Genomic DNA, 20,473 nt, shown 5'->3' on the forward strand with positions numbered 1-20,473 from the left:
ATCTAAACTTCCTCTGGTGAAATTTTAGGTAATTTGCTTTCCTCCTATCACTTGTTACATGGGAAAAGAGACCAACACCCACCTTATTAGAACCTCCTTTCAGGTAGTTGTAGACAGCAATAAGGTCTCCCCTCAGCCTCCTTTTCCCCAGACTAAACAGCCCCAGTTCCCTCAGCTGCTCCTCACAAGACTTGCGCTCCAGACCCTTAACCAGCTTTGTTGCCCTTCTCTGAACTCTCTCCAACACCTCAATATCTTTCTTGTAGTGAGGGGCCCAAAACTTAACACAGTATTCGAGCTGGGGCCTCACCCGTGCTGAGTACAGGGGGATGCTCACTGCCCTAGTCCTGCTGGTCATGCTATTTTTGACACAAGCCAGGATGCTGTTGGCCTTCTTGGCCACCTGGCCACACTACTGGCTCATGTTCAGCTGACTGTTGACCAACACCCCCAGGTTATTTTTTGTCAGGCAGCTTTCCTGCTCTTGTGAGCTCATGGATCTGTGATACACGTTCACCCCTGTCTCTGATGAGGCCCTGCCTTCTGGGAGATGTCTCCGCTGGTTTTGTGCCTCCAGAGGCAAACTGCTCCTTACCCCTGGGGCTAAACTGGTCCATGGTGCCCTGAGCCCGTAGATTGAGAGTTTATTTATGGGAGATTGGTGTATTTGATCACCAGTTGATTACAGGCGATTTGGGGGCTTGGGTGCAGAGCATGTACTAGGGAAGCAGGCAAGATTGGGGCACTTCCACACCTCCTGAGAGCTGAATTTGGTGGAGAGTTTTAAACAACTCTTAGCAGGCAGCACAAAACAAAAATGTGAATCAGAAATAGCTGTCCCTTGAGTGTACAATTTTTAAATAAAAAAACCTCAGAGGACTGTGGATCTTCAGGGTGTGCATCTGTGGTTTTTTATGAGCTCCAGTTGTGGGCGTATCATCCAGATTATAAATAAAGGCTGATATTGTGCTTGCATTGATTCCAGCTTGCTCAATTAAACAACAGCTCCAAGACCTTACCACAGTCACCTTCTGGGTGGTGCTCAGGCTGCCCCAGGTATCTCATTCCCCCTACCAGTAGCAGAATATTGCATTGGACTGCAAAGACAAAGGGCAGTTCAGATTTGTCACCTTGTACAAAATTGATGGTTTTGATCACATCCCATTTATCTTCCTTGGCGGATGGTGTGGGAGGGAGGGGTTTGGTCTTTATTAAGCACCCCGTGTCTGACCCAATGGACATGTCATCTGTAGGTATGGGGAATTGAAGGAAGTGCTTTTCTTGAGCTGTAGTCTCCTCCACACAGACATTAAGGTCTTTATTCAAAAATATAGCATACTTCATTTCCTATGACCTGTTTTGTTTTGTTTTATTTTATTTCTTTTTTAGTATTTGGCAAAGAGCCTAGGTTTGGATTCGGTGGGGTTTGGCTACCTTCAGACAACCTTTGGTGTCCTCCAGCTTGTGGGAGGTCCGATTTTTGGAAGGTAAGTGAGAACAATTCTCATGACCCTTTTCATAGCTGAAAAAGGCCAGGCATTTTTATACTTCAGTAAAAAAATCAAATAGTTCTGGTTTGTGGTCCTGTTGAAATGTTTGAAGTTTTTGTAAATGTGCAAGGGGAAAATAAATACTATACAAAGAAATACCACAACGTAGAAGCAGCCTTTATGGTAACTTAGCTATGTTTTAATGACACACATGTAAGTGTAACAATGTACTGGGAACGGACTTACACCATCAGGGTCCTTGGAGCCCAGGTCCTAAGAGCTTAATCCTGCAAACTTTTTATAGCCATGTGTAACCTTAGAAATGTCTCGTGACTGGGAAACAAAAAAAATAGGGTATTTATTGATGTTAGGTAGAGCTGTCAAAGAAAATAATGGAGGGTCATGTTATTTCTACAGCTGAATCTCACTGTATCTGTATGTCTTTAGTACAAAGCTAGACTTGCATGAATCTTTAAGAAATTATGCATCTATAAGCTCATCTATCAAAATAAGAAAAGAGTGGAAAAGACTCAGGTTTTCTGCCTCTGTACCTCATGGAACACACACTTTTCTTCCTAATGAAATGTAAACAGCCCCCAAAAAAATGAGTGGCGAGGGAATACATTTCCAAAGAGCAGGGAAAAAAAATGACAGGGCCGTGACAGCGTGGTGGTGGAGTTGCTCTTTACGTAAGAGAGCAACTACAATGTATAGAGTACTGTCCAGGTGCGGTTGAGGAGCGAGTTGAGAGTCTGTGGGTGAGCATTAAGGGGCAGGCTGGCAGGGGTGACACTGTTGTGGGAGTCTATTACAGGCCACCAGATCAGAGTGAGGATGTTGATGAGGCCTTCTATGGGCAGCTGAGAGTGACCTCACAGTCACAGGCTCTGGTTGTTATGGGGGACTTTAACTACCCTGATGTTTGCTGGAAGGACTACTCAGCCAGCCAGCCTCAGTCTAGGAGGTTCCTCTAGTGCATCGATGATAACTTTCTGATGCAAATGGTGGAGGAGCCGACTAGGAGAGGTGCGCTGCTGGATCTTGTCCTCACTAACAAGGAGGGTCTGGTTGAAGCAGTAAAGGTGGGGGGCTGCCTTGGTTGCAGCAACCATGAGATGGTGGAGTTCAGAATCTCATGTGGCGGGAGCAGAATACCGAGCAGAATTGCAACCCTGGACTTCAGCAGGGCCGACTTTGGCCTGTTCAACCAATTGCTGGAGGGAATTCCGTGGGCAAGGCTGCTTGAAGGTAAAGGGGCCCAAGATAGTTGGTTAGCATTCAGGGACTGCTTCTACCAAGCTCAAGATCAGTGCATCCCGACGCGCAGGAAGTCAAGGAGGGGAGCCAGGAGACCTGCGTGGTTAAACAGGGAACTGCTGGGCAATCTCAAGTGGAAGAGGAGGGTTTACAAATCATGGAAGGAAGGGCTGGCCACTTGGGAAGAATATAAGGCTGTTGTCAGAGGATGTAGGGAGGCAACTAGGAAAGCTAAGGCCTCCTTAGAGTTAAACCTGGCGAGAGGGGTCAAGGACAACAGAAAGAGCTTCTTCAAATACATGGCAGATAAAACTAACACCAGAGGCAATGTAGGCCCACTGATGAATGGGGTGGGTGCCCTGGTGACAGAAGATACAGAGAAGGCAGAGTTACTGAATGCCTTCTTTGTCTCTGTCTACTCTGCCGGAGGCTGTCCTGAGGAGCCCCGTACCCCTGAGGCCCCAGAGGAAGGCAGGGCAATGGAGGAGTTTGCCTCAGTTGATGAGGACTGGGTTAGGGACCAGTTAAGCAATCTGGACATCCATAAATCCATGGGTCCAGATGGGATGCACCTGCGGGTGCTGAGGGAGCTGGCTGAAGTCATTGCTGGACCACTCTCCATCATCTTTGCCAAGTCTTGGGAAACGGGAGAGGTGCCTGAGGACTGGAAGAAAGCAAATGTCACTCCGGTCTTCAAAAAGGGCAAGAAGGAGGACCCGGGCAACTATAGACCGGTCAGCCTCACTTCCATCCCTGGGAAAGTGATGGAACACCTTATCCTTGGTGCCATCTTAAGACATATCAAGGATAAGAGGGTCATCAGGGACAGTCAACATGGCTTCACCAAGGAGAAGTCGTGTTTGACCAACCTCATAGCCTTTTATGAAGACGTAACAAGGTGGATTTACGATGGCAGGGCGGTGCATGTGGTCTTCCTTGACTTCAGCAAAGCATTTGACACTGTCTCCCACAGCATCCTCACGGCAAAACTGAGGAAGTGTGGACTGGATGATTGGGTAGTGAGGTGGACTGCAAACTGGCTGAAGGAAAGAAGCCAGAGAGTCATGGTCAATGGGGCGGAGTCTGGTTGGAGGCCTGTATCTAGTGGAGTGCCTCAAGGGTCAGTTCTGGGACCAGTACTATTCAATATATTCATCAACGACTTGGATGAGGGAATTGAGTGTACTATCAGCAAGTTTGCTGATGACACCAAGCTGGGAGGAGTGGCTGACACGCCAGAGGGCTGTGCTGCCATCCAGCGAGATCTGGACAGGCTGGAGAGTTGGGCGGGGAAAAATTTAATGAAATATAACAAGGGAAAATGTAGCGTCTTACATCTGGGCAGGAACAACCCCAGGTTCCAGTATAGGTTGGGGAATGACCTATTAGAGAGCAGTGTAGGGGAAAGGGACCTGGGGGTCCTGGTGGACAGCAGGATGACCATGAGCCAGCACTGTGCCCTTGCGGCCAAGAAGGCCAATGGCATCCTGGGGTGTATTAGAAGGGGGGTGGTTAGCAGGTCAAGAGAGGTTCTCCTTCCCCTCTACTCTGCCCTGGTGAGACCTCATCTGGAATATTGTGTCCAGTTCTGGGCCCCTCAGTTCAAGAAGGACAGGGAACTGCTGGAGAGAGTCCAGCGCAGGGCCACAAAGATGATTAAGGGAGTGGAGCATCTCCCTTATGAGGAAAGGCTGAGGGAGCTGGGGCTCTTTAGCTTGGAGGAGGCTGAGGGGTGGCCTCATCAATGTTTATAAATATATAAAGGGTGGGTGTCATGAGAATGGAGCCAGGCTCTTCTCAGTGATGACCAACAGTAAGACAAGGGGTAATGGGTTCAAGCTGGAACACAGGAGGTTCCACTTAAATGTGAGAAGAAACTTCTTCTCAGTGAGGGTGACGGAACACTGGAACAGGCTGCCCAGGGGGGTTGTGGATTCTCCTTCTCTGGAGACATTCAAAACCCGCCTGGACGCCTTCCTGTGTAACCTCACCTAGGTGTTCCTGCCCTGGCAGGGGGATTGGACTAGATGATCTTTCGAGGTCCCTTCCAATCCCTAACATTCTATGATTCTGTGATTCCGTGTAATCCAGTGATAAGAAACTAAAATGGATCTGAGAAAGGCTAGCTTTTCTTCTTAGTCCTGCTACTGATCAACAAAGAAATAAACACATATGGAGCTGGTGTGTGCCTCAGTTTCCCTGCATGGCATTTACCATTCTGTTTGATTTAGATTGTGAGCTCTATAAGATCCCCTGGTACATGGGGTATAGCTCTTCAAGGATCTGATCTCTAAAATCACTTGGACTCTACCATAACACACGTTTTAAAATTAGTAACAGTAACAAGAAATTCTCCAGTGTGGCTTGGAAGTAAATGCACTCCTAAGAATGGAGATGGTGCAGAAGGCCCAATTTGAATGCTCTTTCTATCAATATACAAAACTAGAGTAATAGATCTGTTTTGGACCTGGTGCCATCTGAAATCTGGTTTTCTTCTATGCATGTAATTCACTAATGTCCAGAAGTGATGCCGAAGGGAAGGAAAATAGCAAACGAGAATCCATCTGGGCCTGGACTCCCATTGGTGTAGATGGGACTGAAGGTGCATATTGCCAGATTGAAGCCAAGATTTGCAATGTAGGTTTGAAATAAAAAGGATTTTTCTAGGTGTGAGGCTGCCTTGATCTCACCTTGAAGGGAGATGATAAAGAGAAAATGGGAGGGAGTGTGATAAGAGAGAGAAAAATATGTAGCCTGGGTCAGTTTTCCTTGTTCTTCTTGCCTGATGTTGTTAAACAGCTGCGAGAAGATGAAGCACTGAACTTACTCTTAAGGAACAAAACCAAAGAAGCCTTGGACTATTTAGTGAATCATGGTCTTTAGGTTACAAACAGCTAATATAAACTTCCCTGATGTTCATGTAAACAGAGAAGCTTTGATCTATACCTCTTCCTCAACACAAACCCCTTTTATTACTTATGCTTAGGTTTGTAGACCAGGCTTGGCTTTATTTTTTGGTTGTTTCTTTTAGTGTAAGCACAACTAATTGCTATGCAAGGTAACATTCACCTGCTAACTGTAATATGCAACTTCAATAAAAAGAAGGAAGGAGAAATTAGAGTGAAAAACTTTATCTAAGGCCTAGTTTATGGTCATCTTAAACCAAATTACTCAGAACCCTTTCTGTGGTGCTGACTTTGTGTAACTTAACTTTTTAAAGTATCTTGGAATTGAATAAAACCTGAACCAAAACCTCATCTGACTGTTTTGAATTTTTTACCTCCAGTAGAAACAAATTTGAGTCACTATTGTGAAGTGTTTATTGAACCTAAATAGAAAGCTATCTACTTATTTTCTTTTAAGTGGTGCTGAATGACAAACACTGCTTTTAACATCCTCTGGAAAAACATTGGAATAACTGAAATTGCCATTGAACCTAAACTAAAAAGTTAGCTGGCCTGATTCCCTAGTCTGAACCAACTCTGAGTCACAAAGTAAAATTTGAGGGCGTTATGTGCTCAAGTGATAATATTGAATGGGTCACTGAGCTGAGCTGCTGTAAATGCCTCTGCCTGGTCTTTAGCAGCTCTGAGATAAACCACATTTCTTCACTGAAATGCCAGTGAAGGAGACTTAAACAAGCATGTATTTTTGTGCTTATGAGGGATCTGGAAATGGGCTGAGCAGTGGCAGCTGTTGGTGCATTCCCATGTTACACCAAAGTGTCTGTGCCTGTGTTCCTGGTTGGGCAGCTGGTGCTTCAGCACTGATCCTTCCTCTCCTCCTCCAGGCAAAGCTTCCAGTTCTGGGGGCCTTGTTTTGATTTTTTTTTTTCAAGGCAAAGTTTTGTATTGCTGGTAGTTAGCAATGGAGAGAGGTTGTCCAATGCTCAGACCCAGTGAGCTGAGCTCCTCTGGATGTCTAGTCCTCTTGTGAGAACTGAGCAGTTCTGAGAATCTGATCAGTGCTTCCCATGGTGGATAAAGGAGAGTGAGATGGCTCTACAGCTCTGTCCATCTGGGTGCATCATACATGTAATGACCTGCACAGTCCCACTTCAGACAACCGTGTACCATTTCTGTACCAGGTTTGCAGATCAGTTTGGCACCCGAGCTGCCTTAATTCTCTCCTGTGCATCTGGAAGTGCCTTCTTCTTGCTCATGTCCATCTCCACCAGCATCCCCCTCCTCTTCCTCTCCAGGCTGCCAGCAGTGTTCATGCATGGACTACCAGGTAAGGTTGGTCAGGGCTGAGTGGCTTTCCAAATTGCTTTTATTGTCTGATTCCTCTCTTCTTGCTCACGTTGCTGCAAGTCAACAGGTTCAACAGCATGAAGGAAGGCAGGAGGAACATTTGATGGTCATCAAGGATGAAATGTTGAAAACATGTAACTGCAGGTGTGTTGGTTATGGAAAGGAGCAGGAAAGCAGGACTAGTAGCCTGTAGTTCCAGTTCCATCCTCCTGTATGATCTTGTGCAAATTGCTTGTACTTTGCCATCTAGACACAGATGATGATCACTTGCTGGCAGCAGTGCTATCCCAATCTTCTCAGCTGCCTTCTTGCAGCCAGGATTTTTTGTAGGAGAGCTTTTCCCTTTCACCTGACAAAATAGGCATATTGGTCAAAATTAATTGTAATTACAAGAATACCTTCCGTTACCCACCAAGCTGTTCTGCTTTATTTGCCCTTTCCTAGATGTTTCTAGTAAAAACCATAAACAACCTTTAGCTACTAGAAGTCCATGTAACTTGTGCCAGAGGACTCAAGTTGGTAGGGTCTTAAGCCTCTTCTTGCCACTTGTGAAGTGGGTTGTTTGAGTGGTTTTGTTTCCTACAACTGACAAGCTGAACCAATTACATTCAGCAGTGTGCACGAGTGTTTGTCCTGGGGTTGCAAGGACTGTTTTGTGGCAGGCACTGTTTCTGTGGCCTAAAAATTCGTATAACCACTGCTCAGACCCTGTGGCGAGCTTCTTTCAAAGGACTTTTTTTTCCTTGCAGGTGCTCAGAAGGTTATTACAGACCTGACTACACCTTCCCAACGTGCTGATGCTTTGGGGAAGCTGGGTCTTTGCTTTGGAATAGGCATCATCATTGGCTCTGCCCTGGGAGGTGTTCTTTCCACCAAATTCGGGTGAGTGGTCCACTTGTTCGGTGTTGGCCTTGTTGCAACCTCTTGAGGGAGCTGCTAAGGGGTATTTTGCTTCCCCTTTAGCTTTTGGTGATATCTTACTGCTGGTGGCAGTAGAAGATCATACCAGAACTCAACATTTTGCTTTCCATACTGCTACAAAGAACGATTCCCACTGTTTTTAAGGAGACTTTGTTGAAAATCTCATCTTCTGTCTACTTAAATGGATTTAAAAACAAGCTGAAGTGAGAAATGGAGTCTGTCTGTCTCCTGGTTGTCTTCTCTTTGGAGCTGAGTGTGCTGAAAAGGAGCAGGCACTGCACACCCTGCCTTTAAGAAACAGTGTTATACAACTGAGAAATGGAAATCGGGAGCAGTGTGAAACTTGTGGGGAAATTGGTGTGCTTGGGGGATTCTCAATATAGGGTAAGACCTTGGGAAAGGAGAAAGTAAGTGCAGGACAGTGGAGGAAAAGAGTGAGGAGGTCTAGCCCTGTCACAGCAAGATGAAGCACATGCCTGCCACTTCTTGCTTTGCTTTCCACAGCCTAGCACGCTGTAGCAGGCTGCCGCCTTCTCTTATGTGCTGCAACAGGAAAGATATGCCTGATTTTACTGAGTTTACCTGTCTATGTTCATTATTAGTAAAGGAAGCTCAAAAAGTGTGGTGTGTCAGAGAACTTTGCAGGCCGGAAAGTGCACGTGGCTGTCATCTTCCTGGAAGATTCCCCAGCACTTCTCCGGTGGGGGAGAAAAAAATCCCTTGTGAACTTTTGAACATTTATTTAGCTCTACTTCTTTTATTACGGACACTTGCTTCTGCAGATTCAGGTTAGCATGGAAACAATTTTTTTCAACTTTTGTGAGTGTTGTAGCTGCTCTACAGTGTAGGATACAGGTTAAAGGTCATTAGGGGAAGCTCTGGTTTTCAGGAATGGGGCTTGTCCGGGAAGGCGTCAGCATCCACTGGGTGTCACCATCGGTTGGCCAGTGCTGCCTGCAGCTGCCTCTCATCATCACAGCCACCCAGGGCCACCTTACCAGCCTGTGCCCCACCTCCCTTCATTTGTACGGCAACACTATCTCATTAAAAATCAATTTTCATGAACTTCAGACAGCTAAGTCAGATGTTACTGATTTTTTTTTTTCATTATCCTTTTCCTAGTGCCATAAGCACTGTGACTATATATGGTGCTATGCCCCAGGGCATTTTGCATAGGACACACTCAGTTACATTGTTGGGCGCCATACACTGCATTCCGAACCCTGTTGTGCACCGCATGCATTCAGGTGCTGCAGTGATGCTACTTTGTGTCTCAAGTCTCTGCAAGGGTTAATTAAGTAGACAACTTCAACCTTGCTGCCTTAGGGAGTACTCCCTGAGAACTCTGCTGCTGTACCTTGGCAGCAGTGTTGGGCCAATTTAATTGCTGCAAACAGTCTCGGCAATTTTCTTCCTCCCACTTGAATCCTCAGAAGGTTTTCTTTAATTCTCTTCCTATTGGTGCCTCTTCTGTGTTGGCTTAATTGATCTGAGGCTGGCTAGGAGGATTGTTTTTGTAGTTGTTATATGGTTACATAAAATGGCGATTTGGGATGTACATAATATTAACTAATGCAGGATTTCAAAGTATTTATACATGTTTCTGCTTGAATGACTTTTTAAAATTAGCGTTATTTTTCATCAAATATGGTGACTGTATCCCTTCTGCACGTTAATTGTCTAAAAGTAAATGTTATCTCGTTTCTCAGCTTAATCTTTGGGTACATGTCCATATTTGAACACCAACATACAAGCAGCATTGTTATCTAGCAAAAATGTATAGGGTTTTACTTTCCAGTGTGTGCATCAGTTGCTAATTTATAGAAAAATCAGCAATGGAAGGCAACCCCCTGTTGCAGTTAATTAGTTAGAGACACTCGAATGCAGTCTGGCTTTTGGATGTCAGTGCTTGGTGCTGTCAGATAACAGGATGCTTCCAGACTCCCCAGGCTGTTGCTTATTTCGAAAGCTTCTGGTCCTCGCATTTTGTGCCTGCAACGTTGCACTGAGGAGAAAAGAGAATGTTGCCTGTAATTATGGGAAAGGGACCTGCACCTGAAAAACTTTTGAATTTCCTACATCGGGGGTTGTTTCCCATGCATCCAGCGGAGGGCAGCTTCGGCTCGGAGTTTGTGCCTGGCTGCTGGTGCATCCCATCGCAGAGGTTGTGAGGATGCTCTTCCCTCCCATAGCCGGACTGGGGAAAGCAGCCCGTCTGCCGGGAATTCCCATTAACAAGGGACAAACCCCAGCGTGCTGGCAAGACCCTTCTGACCACCCTGACATGCAGACAGTTGATTTGGTTTTATAAACAGCAATTCCAGGCTGAAGGACTGCACAGGGAAGGCTGCTCTGGGTGTTTGGTAGCCACCTGTGCTGCAGTCATATTCTACCTTTGCTCTGACCTTTGCTCAGCTCCTCTGCCAGATTTCTGTGCAAAGATTGGGGGAGCAATCCACCCATTTTCAGTGTTTTGGCTGAGATTGATGGTGAGTGGTAATTCAGCCCTGCGAGCAAAGACAACTCTGAGCCATGAAACAGCCCCTGGAGCATCCCCAGTACCTCTGGCTGTGCCTGCGGCATTGACCTGGAGGGAAAGGAGTGGGTGTTGCATTATGCACATACCGGAGGCTCTCTGGCCCTGTTGCTGCAACCCACAGACTGGCTGTTGATCATCCCTCCCTGTTTCCCACATTTGTACAGAAGGTTTCAGCTGTACTTGGAGCTGTGTGATCGCTTCCTTTTTTTTCATAGAAAAATGACCCAGTCTCCTTCCTTTGAAAATAAGCATTTCTGCCATGTCATGGAAGAGCAAAGCTGCAGATTTCTGTCCACTCTGCATTCTTCACTCTCCCTGACCACAAAGCTGGCCAGAGTTCCCCATTTGTTGTTGACAGCATTATTCATATGGTTTGTATACAAGAAAGGGGGTAGAAATCAGTCTCAGTTCCTCAGCTGATGTCATTTTGGTATTATTCCACTGTATTGCACTTGCCATTGATGTACTTGACCTAAAGAGCTGGTCTGTGTGTTTTCCATTGTTGGAATAATATTTGTCAACGCTTATTCATTAAGGGAACCCCAGGGAAATTGAATGGCTTGTTCTGATTTGCATAGGATTTTCTGGCTGCTGGATCCTGAACTCTACTCCTAAGCTGTAGCCACCAGTTCCAGCTCTTCCTCTTCCTATTTCTGAAGTACTGCACTTTCCCCCCATGTTTTCGAAAACTTTGAATGAAGCTGTAGAAAAGGAATTGTGACTTCTAGTCAGACCTGGTTGTTTTATCTGTGAAATGCGGTTTTGCCTTTTGCAAATCAAAGAACTTTTCAACTGGCTTCACCCTACCAAATTTAGTTGCTGGAGACCTTGCTCTGTCCACTCACCTCTGTACAAACAGTGCGTACGGCTGTGACAACCGTGCTTTCTATGCACAGGGTGATGGTCAGGCCATCCTATGAGGATCAGGTATAAGCCAATTTATTAACACAAGCAGTTGTAATCTTAACCCTTTGGAAAGTGTTTTCATGTTTATATGCTGCTTTGTTTGTTTGGTTGGGTTTTTTAATTGGTGGTTTCTGGTCATTGATCAGTTGGATCAGGACTGTGGATATAAAATACCTAGCTTGAAAATAACTCCTGTAGTTCAGTTGGGTTCTCCAGGTTCTCTGTGAGTCTGCAAACTCCATCACAGCTCATCCACAAAACATGACTAAGAAAAGGAGCTCTGTTTGCTCTCTGCATATGTTCCCTTCTCCCTGTACACCTACTGACAGGGGACCACAGGCTGCAGGTGAGTGTGTACCCCTGGAGACAAGTTATATGGTATTCGTAGTAGGCTTTTGTGGCAGCTCTGTGAGTGAAGGGTGAAAGAAGAAGGCTGGATTAGTCTTCAAAAGTAGAAAGATGAGCCTAGGTAGCTAATTACAGAGATTTCATCCTTTCTTGTAGGAGTATGATTAATTGCACTTGGCTTCTTTCTTCTTTCTTTCTAACAAGGACATACAGAAGTTTTGCTGCATGACCCAAGGTTTGTTTGCTTTCTATGGACAAAGAGAGGTTTCTTCATTTTAGTGACTCAGCTGTAGACTTAAATCTCTTGGAGCAATTATTCTTTTGAACTTGGGATTTTCCTGGCCAAACTCCTATAGTGTCTTATTTAATATTATTACAGCAGGCTTTGGGGATAGATTTTTTTTTTCTTTCCCTGGCCATGCTATTATCCTTCTTCCTCAAGGGGAAAAAGGAGCTTGTTCGCCTGGAGCAGGGAATTGCATTTCTTTTCAGTAAACCATTTGAACAATGTCCTCTAGCAGGGAATTTCTCATCGCTTTGCAGCAGAGTGGAAAAACTGTGGGTGTTGAAAGGGCTGAAGGTTGGGATCTGGGAAGGCGGGAGGGAGGGTTGTGCTTCATTTGGGGACAAAGCGGGGCATTCTGCTGCCAGGAGCTGTTCCTGCTCCCTTCCAGTAGAAACCATGGTATTTCTCTGCCTGGCATGATGTTGATCAGCCAAGTGGCATGGATTTTTGACACTGTTACAGGCATTGCTTTGTCCTTTGTGTCAAGGGACTTTGGGGAGAGGGAGGTGGTGTCTGCTTGCCAGTGAGTCATCCATGAGCTGCATTGTGGTCTGTCACCATTGGTCAAGCTCTGTGGTGCTACGGGAGAGATGAGGAGGAGATAGTGAACAGTCTGTTTTTCCAGGAGCTAATGGATTAGGGAAGGTGCAGTGGGCCTCAGTTATGGCCTCCTGTGAAAAATAAACCAAAATAGGATCCAGAGGTTCTTTTTCTCATTTACTCTGCATGACAACAATCTTAGTTTTGGAAGGCATGGTCCCAAAGCCTATGTCTGTAAGGTCTATGTTAACTGGGTCTGGATAGAGGATCGTGTACCTCTTTAACCTATTCTTGAACTTGAGAAATGCCCCAGTGCACTTTGGATGGAGTTGACCTAATCCAAGACAGCTACACCTGAATATGCTGTTCGGACTCCGTGTGGCTGATGGAGAGACGCTGGCACTTCTGTACCACTATTTACCTCCTCATGAAGCAGGCCTGAAAGCAGCTCAGGAAACAGTCTGCCTTGCAAGCTTTCTGCTTGCTTAACGTCAAAGTCCCAAAGCACCAGCTCTGGCCATCAACACATTGTACCTGTGGTCACAGTCCTGGAGTTTGATGCTGGATCATGAACATACCAGATGTCATGAGGATTATGTTTATGCATTGGAAGACCACACTAGCCGTGCAAATGTGCCCTGTTCCCCCTTTGCATACCTTCAGTAAACCTGGCTATTCCATCCTCTCCTTCCAAGCCCTGGTCTGAATTTCAGCAGACTGAGGCATGATAATGGGGCCAAGAGCTCCTCTTTGGTCCTTCACCCATAGGTGGGGCTCTTTCCCAAGGGAGGAAGAGTGGGGTTCAAGGCAGGAGCCAGCAATTCATGGGAGGGAGAGCTGCCCTGAAGTGTATGGGGTATGGCTGAGGAGGGCTGGGGTTGGGTTGAGCTAATGGGATGCTGGTTGGTAGCCCCTTCCTCAGCCTTGTCAGGACCTCCCCATTTTCCTTCAAAGCCCTCATTCCTGCTTAGCTTTCTGCAGGGATTTGGTGGGAGGGCTGTGAGTGTGGCTGTGCTGGCTCTCAGGGGATGTCCACCTGCCCCTTCTGCCCCCAGCGCCCTCCTTCCTCCCTGCCATCTCTGCCCTTTTGGGTTGGCTCCTTCCTCTTCCCAGGGAAACCATGATGCAAAGGAATTAAAAAAAAAAAAAAAAAAAAAAAAGAAAAAGGAGAAAGTATCCAGAACTTGCTTGTGTGGCTGGTTTGTGGTGCTTGGATGGAGAGCTGAGGTTTGGGAGCTGCGGACTGTTGCCTTGCACCAGAGCCACGGGAAGAGGGACCTCTGGCCTGGTGTTCCTCCATGGGTTGATAGTGGTTACCCCAGCAGACAAATAGACATTTAGGAATTAAAGGAGGGAAAAAATATCTATGAGGGAACTAAGGAGGTTTCCCCTCTGCCTCCTCCAGCTTTCATCAGGGCTGTGCGCCTGGGGGAGGCTGCCCTGCCTCACCGCTCCATGCCTGGAGCCAGAAAGTGAGGGGGCGGCCAGTGAACGAAACCCTGTTTTGTGTGCGTGGTGGCTAGATTGCAATCAAAAGCATGTGTGTTTGTGAAGTTACCTCTTCTAAACAATTATGGATGTTTGAACACCGCTCCCCTCGGCCAATGCTTTGAAAGCACTGGGTTTCTGTGCGGCGCGGTGCCCTGCCTGGTTGGTTGTTAGCTGTGTTCCTGCAAGATTGCATCAAGGTGGTGGCTAATTTCTCTTGTCAAGCCTGGCTTAACAGCCCCAAATAATAAGTGTAAAAAATGAAAGAAAAAAACAAACCCCCAAAACTGGAATTTTATGGAAAGGCACAAGGTATTTTGGGTTGCCTTAATTAGCAGAGGCAGCAGCAGAGGGCTGAACATGACCCTTGTCATGCAGGTTGCACAATAAGGCAGTGTCTGCTCATGACTCACTGGAGCTTCATCTGCTCTTCCCACTCCAGGAATATTTCATGACTGGGCAACAAATCCAACAGTATCACTGGGAATCAAAATCTGGGGAAATACTGTTTTCTTTGTTAACAGAAAATAGAAAACACAGAATAGGCTGTGGTTAAGTCCCTGTATTGGGATTTGGGACTTGGCTCTGCCATGCTTTTCCTGTGATGCAAGTCATCCCATCCCCCTGAACTGGTGTTCGTCATGTATAATATGGGGCAATAGGATGGTTTTTCCTTCCCTCTCCCAATACATTTACAACATTGCCATTTAGATTATGTAGCCTTTGGGATGCAGATTTTCTATTACAAGGTATGCTCATACAAATACCTACTACCTTGGGGGAACACATCCAGTTTTTCCTGGATGTATCCTCTTCTTCATCCCCTGGTGTCCTGGGCAGGCAGAGTCATTGTGAGCACAGCTATCATCCTTTTTTTTTTTTTAAATTTCTTTTAAAAAAATGTTTATTAAAAGCAAGTGCCAGCCTTTTGCATTAAAAAACAAGCTCAGCCAGCCATAGAACTCAGTGGTGGGGGGGCCGCTAGAGGTTGGGGGCTGAAGCACTGAGCTGTAGCCCAGCAAGAGCTAGCAGAGAGCAACGTGGGGTAGCACAGCCTTCCCCTACTTGTGCACGCGCACAATGGTATCAACATCTCTCTCTTTTACATCTCCTAATCCTTTAGATTCAAATGGTCATGCTTATATTTCATTCTGATCTGCTTCAGTGAATGAACCCAGCCTTATGGTGAGCTGAGGGCAGGAAGGATGTGGTGCTTGAGTGGGAAGGACTGTCAGACAAGGCAGGAAGGTGAGGTCGGGATGAATGGAAATGTGCTGATTTGGCATGCGAAGGATGGACTGGAAGGAATTAGGACTTGGGAAACTGAGTGGTGAAGCTCTGCAGGAGAAAGGCTTAGTGCTTTTAGATGTATTGGGGCACCTGGGGCAGCAAGATTGGGGCAGCAAGGGACTTGGACTGGAAGGAAGTAGCATATCCAATGGACATTCACTTATGGTGGAGAAAAGAGGAACAGGACATCCTCTACTGCTGTTCTCCCCTGTTTTCCTTCTGCCTGAAATATGGCTGCTGTAGAGGATGGGTAGAAAAGCAGCTCTTTTGGAGGAGTTTGGTTTGGGGTATTAAACCTTTCCTGGTGCTGCTCTTGGCTGTTGCTGCTGGATGGATGGGATGAGCAGGAGGCTGCTGGGTGGATGGGGAGATGCAACACCCCATTGTTTTAGGGTGCTGGAAAAAAGAAAAGGGTGTGACCTTCCCATGAACTATACCAGCTTCTATGGCCCCACCCAGGGCTTTCATTTCATTGCAGTCTCTTTATGAAACTCTGCTCATAGCCACTCTGCCAGCCTGTGAGAGCCAAAGGTATGTGAAGCATCCAGGCAGTGAATACAGCCAGAGGGCAAAAGAGTTTCTGAATGGCCATCTCCAGGCTAACCCCAGCGCCTGCTGAGGCTTGTCTCTTTAACCTGACAAATCATGGGTTATTGCAAGCCAGGGAGAAGGTATTTCCAGCATCAGAAACATTGTCTGCCGTGTTCAAATTGCAAGCTCCCTGTGCTGTGCCAAGTGGTGCAGCAAATGCCCTTAAGCACCACTGACAAGCAGAGACGCTGATCCAAGAGGAGGGTAGTGCTAGTGCTGTGATCCAGGAGGGCAGACACCATGGTGAGGGTCTATCAGTACATGGGACATAGCACCCATGCATTGAGCCAGCAAGTGGGTCTGTGCCGCATCACATGCAGAAGCACTCTGGGTTTGCCCAGCTGATGTTTGCAAGAGGCAGGGCAACATGCCCTATGGGGTTGTGTCCCATTTGGGGGAACATGGAGCAGCAGCTTTGGAGGAGCAGCATGCCTTGTAATTAACTATTGCTTGGGAAATGGCTTCAATAACTTGGGAGAGACACAGACTCTATATGTTCATCGGAATAATTTGTGTTCCTTTACAAATGCATAAGGGGCTCTGCTCTCCAACTGTCCTCTAAAGCAGCAGCACAGCAATCAGGCGTTCCGGAAATGACTGGGGTTTTCTTTCAGTCTCTGACTTGGGGATGTCTAATGTGGATTTTCAGAGGATAGGCATTTAGCACTTTTGTGAATCTGGTCCATTTAGGGTAGTTCAGAATCTGAAAACTTTGAATATTTTTGAGCATCTGAGGGTTTCTTGTTTGCTTGTTATTACAGCAATTGTTGCTTCAATTTTATTTTTCTTCGTGGAGAGGGGATTATACATCTAATTCTTTTTGGTCTGTATGCAGTGTTAACTTTCTTAGTATTGCTAAATGTTCCGTTATTCCCTGATATTCTAGGCTGAAACTTTTGGACTAATTACTTCTTTACAAAACTTCACTGTGAATCCTTTTGAAATCTGCCCCATCTTTATTTTTATGGGATTTGATTCATTTCTCTTTTACCCCAGGGTATGTGATCTGAGACATACTGAAGTCATTGGAAGGGTTTCCTTTGAGTTTGGTTTTAAATCGAGCTCTGGGTAAAGAAACTTGTAGAGGAAGGAAGGAAACCTCCAGAAAGCTAAAAGATTCCTGCAGGATATTTATTTTAAAAACCCAGATAATTAGAAATCCCCTTAGAAAAAACATCTGGGGAGCATCTGAGCAATGCTTACAAGAGGCCAAAGTCTTAGATGCTGTTCTCATGCTTTAAAAAAAGGGGGGATGAAAGAAAGTAATGGTTATTAAAGCTGAGGACACTCATGCGTCAGATGTTTAAGTATGCTTCCTACAGAAGCCCCTTCCTGATATAAAGCTTTATAACAGATTATCTGTATTGTGTGAGATGGGTTTCTTCCTCTCCCCCTTCTGACTGTACAGATACAGTTGGATGCGAGACAGATGATGGATCAATTCTGCTGGCTGATGTTTTCTAGTGTAGTCCTGGATGTTTCCCAGTTTTCCAGGAATCACTGTTCATGACAGAAAGAGACCTACTTCTACATGGACCTATTGATGTTTAGAAAATAAATTTTGAAACTATTTGTTGAACAACTCCTTTAGGGTAACCAAAGGAGCCTGTGGCTGGTGACACCAGGCTCACACCTCGCACTCCACCCACGCATGTTCTCATTGCATGCGATTACACAGTCTGGGATGTCTAATTGCCCAGTTGTAATCTGTCCACCCTACCGAAAGTTGCATCATTTTGATTTTGCTGGGGTGCTCTGTGGCAAGCACTTTTCAGACAGTCTCTTGGCCCTTGAAGGATTCATAATTTTTTTCCTTTGCTTTCATATAAAGCATGATTATTATTTTTTCAATTGTTTTATTTCTTGGGGATGGAGGTTCAGCCATGGCAGGGAAGAGTCTGCAATAGCCAGAGAAGTACATTCATGGTGCAAAGCTGCTCTGAATAGCAATGGAGCTGAATTATTCGAAAAGTTTCCAAAACACAAACACTGCCTTGACTATTACAGCATCCAGTGCGAGCAAATCCCATTTGCCCTTCGCCATCTGTGCCGGTTTGTGATGGTGAGAGGCCAGGTGCCCACTGGGAGAGGGAAAGCAATCAAGAGCCACGTGCATTAGTCACCTATCTCAGTTTAACAGAGGCCAAGGTCAGATGATGCAAACACGACCGCCAAATACCTACCAAGAATAAGCCAGCTAGGAGAGAGGTCCTTGCCTATCTGCAGGTCTGCCCTGAGAGGGGGACGTGGCAGTGAACTCGGCACCAGGCAGTGGTGTAACTCGGTGAGGGGCAAAGCACAGGAATGCAAATGGCATGCTGTAACGGGGGAATGAAGCCATCTGATGGCACACCCAGGCACTCTTTTATTGGAGATGAGGATCTATTTCTGGACTTTGGAAATGAACCATCCAAAGTAAATGTTTAGTCAGCCTTGCAAGCTGTCTGAAATGCATGACATGCCTGTGACAAGGCAGCTTTATAGGGATGGGGCTGAGCTTTCTTTGCAAAATGTAATTCTGCTATAAAGAAAATCAACATTCAAAAGAGTCAGTAAGGTGTGGGTGAAATTTAGTTTTCTGTCCTAGTGAACAGAGCTGTAAGGGAGAAAAGGGACTCTGCCACTTCTGTAAAGACTCATAAAGGGCGTGGGTGGCTTTCCCACCATGGAGGCTGTGCCCTTCAAAACAAGCCCTGACTCTGCAGCTTTGGCACAAAACTGATGGTCGCTGTCAATATTTGGCTTGCAGGCATGATTGGAGCCACTTTGTGCTTCTTGCTTTGGCCAGGAGCTGCAGCTGTAGCCTGCGAGGGCAGGGAGAAGGCAGTGCTTGGTCACAGTGCTGGGGATGCCATGGCTGCTGGCGCAAATGGGGGCATGCTGTCAGACACCAAACGGGCATCTCCGCCTTGAGTCAGTGATCCAAGGCTGAGCAGCAACATCTAGCTCTGGAGTGGGGTGGAGTGGGCCCCCAGGGGGGTGCTGGGCAGTGTGGAGTGAGAGGGACAGAGGGCACCAGCAGCCAAGCGCAATGGCTTGGCCAAAACCCAGGTGAGAGTAGAAAACCAGACCTGCAGGCTTTGGCTGTTGGAGACCTGCAGCTCAGACTGTGTGATGGTTGGGTCTGGGGCTGGGTTTTAGTTCATTTGGGAGAAGAGTGAGTTACAAAATGTGGATCTGGGTTCAGGTTACAATTCTGCTCCCCAGGGCTATTCCAGGTGTTCAAATACAAACTTCTGGCAGAGGCCCATCTATAATTAGGTATATTCTTTAAAAGTATTTTCCTTCCTCGGCTCCTGTGCTCTTGGCTTGTCTCCACTAGCCCTCTTTGCTGTGCTAGAGCACAGTTTGCTGGGTATATTAATTGAACTGTTTACACACCTGGTTTCCTGCAAGAATAGGCACCTAGCTCCTTCTTTTGAAAAGTTTAGCCCAGAGGCTGTAAACAGGAATTGTGCTGTGTCTGGAAAAGCTGAACTGCTGCTTATCTGCGCTCCCTCAGGCTGTGGGAGCAGCAGCAGCTGCAGACACGGGTCAGTTGAGCATGGAAACCAGTCTGCACACTCTTCCCACCAGTCCTGTCCTCCTGCCCAGCTCAGGTCCTCCAGCAACTGAGAAGGCCCCTTCTCCAAAGGATTATTCACTTTATTGTGATGGTGATAGAAATGGGCCCCACCTGGCATCTGGGTCAGCTTAGATGCATGTTTTGCCTTGTGTATGAAAACTGTGGGTGTCATCCTGGAGTTATGTCCTGTGTAGGACTGCTGATGGGACCTTTCCTCTCTTTCCATGACTTTACCTTCCAAGATTAGTTTCTGGCCAAACTCCCCAAAAGCAGTGGTGGGTTCATCACCCCTTATACTCTTCTAATCACGGCTGAAGGGTGTCTTTCATAACGTGTTTCGTGGCTCAAAGAATGATTGTGGAAAGAAAAGGTTGGTAAGTCTTTTGTTGTGCAGATCAGATTAAATGGTCCCTTGTGGAGTGCTTGGGCTTAAAACATATAAGCATAAATGAGTGCCATTGCACAACTTTGATTTGAAGGTATAGAAGGAGGAGCAAGGCAGCACAAAATCACTTGGCTGATACTGTCAAGGATTTCTTCTTCTGAGCCAGGTAGTACTGGAAAACCCCACAGAGCTTCCTCAAACAATAAAACAGATCTTCAGACTTTGCTGGGGAGTCCCCCTTCACACTAGTGTGCACTCTGTACTGCCTTAAAATACACTGATTTTTGTGGTCATGCTATCAGCTTCTGAATCCCACTTTGCAGCTGTTGTTTTACTGAGCAACACTGAATTTTACTTTGCTGCTTCATTTCTTTGCTGAACATTACTTGAACTTCATCTGGAAGACAGCAGCTAACCTCTGTGTAAAGCCATGGGTTGAGAGGGTTGGTGTACTGTGCTTTTGGTGGTGCACAGGCTGTGGAGTGTGATGCTGCTGTGCCGGGCCTTGGCATCTTTAACTTTTTGTACTTCTTGAGGTTTTCAAAGCACTGTTGGTGAAGGCCTCTGGGAAGGGGCATGCAGATGCCTGGGCTGGGAATAGGGAACAGGAAATC

At 46.2% G+C, this 20,473-nt stretch overlaps 1 protein-coding gene across 1 annotated transcript in view; it reads left to right on the forward strand.

The window, feature by feature from the left end:
* The window catches only part of SLC22A18 (solute carrier family 22 member 18), a 63,839-nt gene that overhangs the window by 775 nt on the left and 42,591 nt on the right, over window positions 1-20,473 (forward strand). Inside the window, exons 2-4 of the mRNA XM_065636587.1 lie at window positions 1,390-1,487; window positions 6,835-6,980; window positions 7,750-7,882. Coding sequence (XP_065492659.1) covers window positions 1,390-1,487; window positions 6,835-6,980; window positions 7,750-7,882 — 377 coding nt within the window. The remainder of the gene's footprint in view (window positions 1-1,389; window positions 1,488-6,834; window positions 6,981-7,749; window positions 7,883-20,473) is intronic.

The sequence above is a fragment of the Caloenas nicobarica genome, chromosome 5, assembly GCF_036013445.1.
Source record: "Caloenas nicobarica isolate bCalNic1 chromosome 5, bCalNic1.hap1, whole genome shotgun sequence".
NCBI classification, from domain to species: Eukaryota; Metazoa; Chordata; class Aves; order Columbiformes; family Columbidae; genus Caloenas; species Caloenas nicobarica.